The sequence below is a fragment of the Camarhynchus parvulus genome, chromosome 1 (assembly GCF_901933205.1).
Source record: "Camarhynchus parvulus chromosome 1, STF_HiC, whole genome shotgun sequence".
In the NCBI taxonomy this organism is placed as follows: Eukaryota; Metazoa; Chordata; class Aves; order Passeriformes; family Thraupidae; genus Camarhynchus; species Camarhynchus parvulus.
Window position 1 is genome coordinate 49,878,524 of NC_044571.1, and position 7,814 is coordinate 49,886,337.

The 7,814-nt window shown below is 38.1% G+C and overlaps 1 protein-coding gene across 1 annotated transcript in view; it reads left to right on the forward strand.

The window, feature by feature from the left end:
• The window catches only part of TBC1D4 (TBC1 domain family member 4), a 99,665-nt gene extending 92,157 nt beyond the window's left edge, over nucleotides 1–7,508 (forward strand). Inside the window, 3 exon segments of the mRNA XM_030961891.1 lie at nucleotides 1,600–1,769; nucleotides 3,475–3,651; nucleotides 5,265–7,508. Of these exon segments, the coding sequence (XP_030817751.1) occupies nucleotides 1,600–1,769; nucleotides 3,475–3,651; nucleotides 5,265–5,492 (575 nt within the window). The 3' untranslated portion in view covers nucleotides 5,493–7,508.
• Nucleotides 7,509–7,814: the final 306 nt, after the last annotated feature.

Consider the following 7,814-nt stretch of genomic DNA (forward strand, 5'->3'; position numbering starts at 1 on the left):
CTCTAGTGATGCACCCTTTTTTAATTTAAATTTATCTATTAATGCAAAACTCACTGTACTTGTATATGCACCAAGAATCTAAATGCATGTGTAAGGAACTTCCTCATAAATCAGATACTTTTTTCCCCTTTGATCTTTCTGTTTTCATAAGGCACCTTTTGTCCTTTCTTAGGAAATTCAACTTACTTTGTCTCATGTTTTAATACTGGAGTGTGTTAGGTTCTCAGTTTCTGTGGTGTGTTGGCTTGGGGGCAGGAAGAGAATTTTGGTTAGTTGGGTTTGATTTTAAGTTTTTAATTTTTTTTTTTTTACCCAGTGCTTTCTCAGTTGCAGAGGGTTTTTTTTCCATTTACAGCAAACACTTTTTGGCTGCTGTCTAGGTGAACAAATGATTGGTGTATCTCTTTCTCAGTGGTGTACCTGTCATGTGAATATGTTTCCCAGTGGGATTTCTGAATTCTGGGACACTTGAGCATTTTATGTTTCTGTCTTTTTTGTTGCTTGTGTTTTTTTTTTTCCTTTCCTAAATGAATTTTTTATGGATGGGGAAGATGGGAAGGAGGTTCGGTGTTCGCTTCTCTGTAAATAAGCTGAGCAAGTCATGTTCCCATTTTAAAATTAAAAAGTTACTGTGTTATTTTAATTCTTAATGTTTTGAATTCCTGAATTTTTGCTGTCTTATGGGCCATTGTCATATACCAGAAACAAATGGCTATTGTCTACCTTTCAGAAATTATATACTTATAATTATGCTGTTTGAATGTCCATTATAGACTTGAGAAGGGAGAATTTCAGGAGCTGCATTTGAGGGAGATGGCTGCCTCATCAGTGTCTTTGTGATCCTGGATTAGGCCAGGGATGACCTCTTGAGTATCAGGATGAGGAACTGAATTTCTTCAGTTGTGTAGCCGTGGACAAACACCCTGTGGTGTGACAGAGCCAACAGCTCGGGAGGTTTATTTGAAATGCCCATGTGCTGCCTTCATCTCAGTAACTTCAAATCCACCACTGATCATGAGGCAGAATCTCTATTTACTCTCTTCAAGATTCCCATTTCTGTACAGTCTGTATCTACTGACCTGCAGAGCCCAGACTTTCCTCTCTTATCCATGTAATTATACCTCAAAGTAAAGGTTTAGGGCTTAGATTATAGCCAGTAAGAGCACTACAATGAATTTTGAAAATAATATAACTGTTTATGGAATTAAAATTTTTTTTAAAGACTAACTTCTGCCTGTAGAAGAGTTGTGTTGTGATCTATCCCCCCACCCCCAACTGCTTTTCAGTCACAGGAGCACTTAAAACCAGTTAGCAGTTGGGTAAAGTCTCTGGCAGACAGTGATGAAATGCTTATTGCAGATAACTGCTACAGACATAATAAGCATGCAGTATTTTCCTTAATGCTCTCTCACGTCTGTAAGATGAAAGAAAATTCATGCTTTATCCTCATGTTGAAATAAGACAGATTGCACTTCTGAGCTGAATACATCTGCACTGTGTTTGATTACAAAGAACATCCCAGTAAATATATGTATTAATCCAGTGACTCTAGCTCCCATTTTCAAAATTAAAATAATTTTAAATTGTTTTTTCTTTTAGACATTATTTTTCTTCAAGGAACAGAAGTCATATTTAAAGTAGCACTGAGCCTACTTAGCAGTCAAGAAACATCTATAATGGGATGTGAGAATTTTGAGAACATTGTTGATTATCTTAAAACCACTATTCCAGATATGTCTAAACCTCAAATGGAAAAAATTATTACTCAGGTAAGGATGTTTTTCTCTTTACTTTCCCCTCCCGTATTTAGTTTACTTTAAAAGAATAATGCCTACACTACAGGCAAGTGTCTTCTCAGAAGAAGATATGTAAAGCTTCTTGAGAAATACTGTCAGTGGCTGGAATCTTCATATCTGTAACTTAATTTCCTCTGCATTGAAGCTGCAAATTGAGAGCGAGCCTGTCTACTACCTTAATTGTGAAACTGCGAGCAGCACTCCCCATTCAGGTGGGAGTTCAGAGATAACAGAAGAGCTCTAGAAAACCATGTCCATGTGCAGGAGTGGAGTAAACACTTGTGCATTCCTGTGGCTTGTTCAGGTTTGACTCTTTCAGGTGCTGTTAGATAAGAATTCATTTTTAGACAATGTAAATCTTCATTTCCCCATTGCATGGACTGCCATTGCCATGCTAAACCTGTGTCAGGCACTTTGGTGTCTTTCACAACTCATTGATTGTGGGAAGATAGAGATAGTAGTTTAACACTTTTAATAATCTTAGACATTAAATCTGTTCAGTGCTTTGCATGGGCTGCAGAGCAGCCCTGCTGTGTGGGCAGGGTAGAAATGGCTTTGTGCAAAGCCAGGTCTGATAGAGTAAGAATGGGTTATGATGCCTGCAGGGCTGAATGTGGTTACATGCAGGGCAGGGCAGCTCAGCTCTGCTGGCCTGGGGTGTGCTCTCATGCTGAGCAGCCTTCCACATCTGCATCCACTGCCTGTATCCTGTGCTGCTACCTAGCCTGGCTGCAGGAGCAGTTGTTTGGCTCAGTCTTACAGTTCCCAGGATCATCCCCTTATAATGGGAAATGAAAGAAAAATAGACATTATGGAGATCTGTAATGCACAAATGATTGACCAGGTAGCTATGTAGAAGAAAATGGTACTTACCAAGCTTGAACACAACATAATTTGAAGTTTTATCTCATTTAAATACAATAGAACAGTGAAAGTAGTATAGAACTTGTTTTGGCAGGGAATCTGTGTGTGTCTGGTGGAATGTTTGTGATCTCTAGGATAGGGAACAGAAAATTGATGTCACTGTAGACATCCTTCCAATCCTAGTCTAAAATCTTTGGTAATTTTCTGAAGCTCAGAGGCTGTGACTAGATTTGTAAACAGATCTGGGTCTTATGTCCCATTGTTGTATTGCTCACTGTTAGAAGCTCAGTTCTGTGGTCTTCACAATGCTTTTTCCCTATGCATCCCAATAAGAAAGTAGTGTGTCATCATTCAGGGATAGAGCACGTGGAAACTGTAATCATGAAGAATGTTTTTACAGAAGTCTGTAAATGAGCTCTTGGAGTCAAGGGATCCAGTTTTGAAGGCAGAGATTGGATGAATCCCAGATTTAAAAATTTTGTTTTGAACTTCTTAAAATTCCTGAGCAGCAGTCAATAAAACTTTATCATATTATAAAATTCTTGGATTGAATAAGACTTTTCTGATGATACATCTCATTAGTAAGAGATGGTATTTGGTAATTGTGAAAGGCATGATCCAATTTATTTTGAAGTCTATGATTTATTATGGCTACAGCTCTGTTATAATGCTCTTACTGTAGACATCCCCTTAAAATACTTTTTTGAAGGGAACAGGAAAAGCATTAATCAATGAGAGTTGACTCTTGGTCAAACATTCACATGGAATAAGTCCTCCCTATTGTAATTAAAAATGGTCATTTCTCTCATGGCAGGTGTTTGAGATGGATATTTCAAAACAGCTCCATGCCTATGAAGTAGAGTACCATGTTCTTCAGGATGAACTGCAGGAAAATGTGAGTCCCTGTGATGAAGGTGAACCTCTGGAGAAGCTGGAGAGGGCAAACAATCATCTGAAGAGGCAGAACATGGATTTGTTGGAGAAGCTACAGGTAAACGGCTTCGGCTACAAACTCATGGTGAAGTAATTTCTATGATTCAGCCAATAGAGGAAAAAGTATTGTTTTAAGTGTATGTGAGAAGCCTTCTTACTGCAAGACCTTGTGTAGTTGAGCAGTTCTCTTAATTACAGTGATTCACTTCTGCTAGGCATACTTCGAACTTCTTTGTCATTCCTTAGACTTCTTGATTTGGATTTCTTTTTTCTCAAAAACTCTCTACCCTTATCTGCCATAAAATCTGTTGGCAAAATTTGTTTATCTTTCTGAAAAGTGAGTTCTCTGTCCCTTCATCTCTCTGCTTCCCTGTTGGAAAGGTTTAAGAAATAATCCATAGTACAGCAGACTTCTTTGGTCCAGGCCTTTGTAGGCAGTGTTGTTTTGTTTCCTTCTGCTGAAACTCATAGTCCTGCTTTTGGGAGGTGATCTCTCCTAGCAGATCTGATTACATCTGAAAGCCCACCAGGCTTTTCCTGGTGAAGTTGTGCTTTAAAAAAGCCCTTCCTCCTTCATTATTTGCCCTTTGTCTCATAGCTTGGCCAAGACTTGTTTCAGTTGCAATATGATGCATTGTCCTGCATTTTCTTGAAAGATAAAGTCTTGTTTTTTTCATCATCAGGCTATTTCTCGCTATATTTGTTAATTTGAACATTCCAAAGAGCATTGCAAAGAGCTCAGAAAACACTTTCAGCTTCTGAAACAGAAAAATGGAAGGAAAAAAGGGCAGATCAGGGCCTCATTATTTTTGTGTTTAGGGTCTAAGGGTGCTGTGTTCCTTTGATACTGAAAACAGGAATCACTTGAACTTTTTACTATTACTGATTTTTCTTTCTTATTTTTCTTTCTTTATTTACTGCAGCTGTGGCTTTTAGCTCAGTTCTGAAAATGCACCAAAGGCATAGAATAATTGAGTGGCTGATTTAGAAGGCTCTATCAAAGCTTTTGTGCTCTTACAGAGTGCCTTACAATAATGCATCTTTCTCAGTGCTTAACCTCTTCACCTTTTTGTTTGCATAACTTCTTCATCCCATTGCTTATACCCTTTCCTAGGAGCAATCCGAGTTCTTCCAGTTCCCACTGAGGGAACTGCTGCTGCTGTGGTCCAGGGTTTCTTTGACTAGTCAGAGGAAGCTGTAGATTTTTAATTGGATAATAGGGAACACAGTCTGCTTCTAGACTTAGTGTTGAATTTCTCCTTCCCTCCAACCTCTTCATCCTTCTAACCTACTTTATCACAGAGGGTTCCCCTTGTTCCATCACTGTCAGACAGGTCATGTCTTCCAGTGCTACTTCAGCTGCTGATTTCTTTTTTTTCCCTCTGGCTCCAGTTCCTTGTTACTCTCAGCTGTCCCTTGCTTGCTGCAACTTGTATGTCTCCTTCCCTCTGTAAAGCTTTGAGAAATTCTTCAGATTGATCTGGTCACTATGAGGAGATTTTGTGTTTGATACACAGTATGCACAGTATTGTCTGCCCACACAGATGTCTTTTAGAAGTAGCTATGTAAAAACATCATAATTTTAATATTATGATACTATATAATAATATAATAATATTAAGAGAAAACTATTCAGAATGTATCAATTAATGATAACGTTATTGTTTGCAGGTTGCTCACGCTAAAATTCAGAGTCTGGAAGCCAGCCTGGAGAGTGTTTTGACACGAGAGAACAAAATGAAGGCTGTAATTCAGTCCCTGGAACAGGAGAAGATAACATATCAAAAGACTCTTGAGCAGATAGTGAAGTATTTGCCAGCAGAAGTGTTGTCTGACTGTGAACTGCTCCTGAAGGAAGTAAACTACAACCCAAATAATAAAATATGGAGTAAGCCATAAATCAGGGTTTTCGAGGCAGCATTTCTTCAAACACAAAAAGGGAACGAGAAAATGAGTATGCTGCTTTCAATAGCTACTTAGCAATAGGCAATGGTATTACCCAAAAATAGTGCTGGGACACTCACAGTTACAGATGGGCCTTCAAGTGTCAGAATGCAAATTCAGGCTATTAATTTTTTTATGATTATGTAAATAAATCACAAGGGAGAAATAAAGGATTCTCACATGTAATTATGATGAGTAGATGTATATTTAGAGTTGACCTAAAGGAAAGGAGAAATTGGAGTAGACAAAGATAATGGTGGTCTGCAAATTCACTTTGGATGTGCTTGTCTTGTACTTGAAATGAGGATAATGTGTCTTTATATATATGTATATTGAATATGTTGAATAATACTTGAAGAAAAGAAAAGAGAATGTAATTTTCCCTCCAAAGAGCAGCATGTTTCACATCTTCTGTGGAAAACCTGTGTGAACTCATGCGTGCCTCTCTTTTAATTCTACTGACATTGTGAGCACAGACCAACAAGCAGAACCAGTATCATGACATGGTTTGCACAGAAGGAGCTGTAGTGCCACCCGCTGCCTGGGCTGCCGCAGTCAGCAGCGCAATTCCAGGTGCATGTTGGAACTGGAAACGAGCAATCATCGCATCATAGCTCCGCCTCCATTGCCCAGAGCTAAGGAATCATGTCTGCAAAGGCAAGAGCTAGCAGTGACTGCCACTTCCTTCCTGGCCTGTTTGCTTCCACCTGCCCTGGGCTTGAGGGTGATGGTTGATGGAGAAACAGGAAGCACAACAGTGGGATGGGATTTATCCTGATGTTAATTTTCCACCAGAGACGTGCCTGTTGTAAGAGTTAGGTGTGTCAGGAGCTCTGATTTAACCAAAGAAATGCTGCAAGAAGCCTTGTCTAATTGTATTGGGATGCAGAAAGCTGTTTTAAATTTTGTTTGAGAAGAAATTGAGGTAGGTTGCAGGAAGTTAAGTGTGAGTGCACAAGAGAGGACCAAGCAAGTCTCAGATATGTACCTTTCAGTTTTCACATATATACAGTGGCTATACATTTCAAAGGGGATCCTGAAGTGCAGGCACAGTTTTAATAACACTTTCCAGGCTATTCCTGTTTTAATACTACTTTGTGGTCTTTTTTTTTAAAAACAAAAGTCATGAATTTGTGCGTTCTGGACAAAAGGTGGGATAAACTCTGATCATTTCAAGGGAGAAATTACGTTTATAGAGGGTATAAAAAGTTGCATATAGATTTGAAAATGTTTTTGAGTGGAATTTTTGAGAAAGCTTAGACAAATGTGAAATAGACAAGTATTTTGGAGTGCATGTCTGAACCCTTAATTGCATTTTACAGTGGCTCATGTTATCCCTTTCTGTCTATACTGTATTTCAGGAAACACTTATTCTTTTTAGTAAGGAAACCAATTAAGCAAAGTGCCAAATACAGCAGTGTCTTTTCACATCAGATTGTCCAATTTAGAAAGCAAGGACTGGATATCAGTGCTTTCTAAGTATTATGCTTTATGTTACCATAAGAGTGAGAAACAGCAATGCTTACTTGCTGCACACTGCTGTGGAACTCAGGGGCTTCGGCTCTCCTGGGTTTTTTGTTGTTGTTTTTTTACTTCCGTGATGTTTTATTTGATTAAAGATACTGATTTACTTAATAGTCTCTCTTTTTACATTTGGGGTGAAAGGTCTTAACACTGTGTATAAAATTATGTGAAATCTGTCTAGATGTTTCAAGAATGTCATATTGTACTAGATGGAAAAATGCCAAGTGAAAAAGCAGTTCTTTGCAGTTTGGTTCAGAGTGAGTTTTAGCTGATGTGTACATAAAAATCTAATCCCAGGAACTGCAGCAGCGTCTGTTACAAAGAACCAAGATTATTCAGATACATCTTTTTTTTAAAGATGCACTGAATGAGCTTTATCCTCTGTTTCACTTTAAAATTTTTTCATGTAATGCCTGGAGAAATTCCAATAAATGTCATTGCTGCATTTCCCATAGCCTCTGGCTAGTTTTATTTTTCTACACTTCAAATACCAATCTCATTCTCAATAGTATCGTTCACATGAAATATGAAAAGGATCTGGCTTTAGTTTCTAGTTGTGGGGATGAAAACCTGCAGGATTTGTAAAAGTACACAGAGTACAAGGATAGATATTCTTCTTGGGGAGAATAATCTTACATTGTTCTTAACTGAAGATGAAATTTTTAAAGGTATTTTTTTTCTGTAACAGCTCAGTTATATATATGCATGTTGAGAATAGTAATTTGATGAACTTTGTTTATCTAGCTTTGAAGG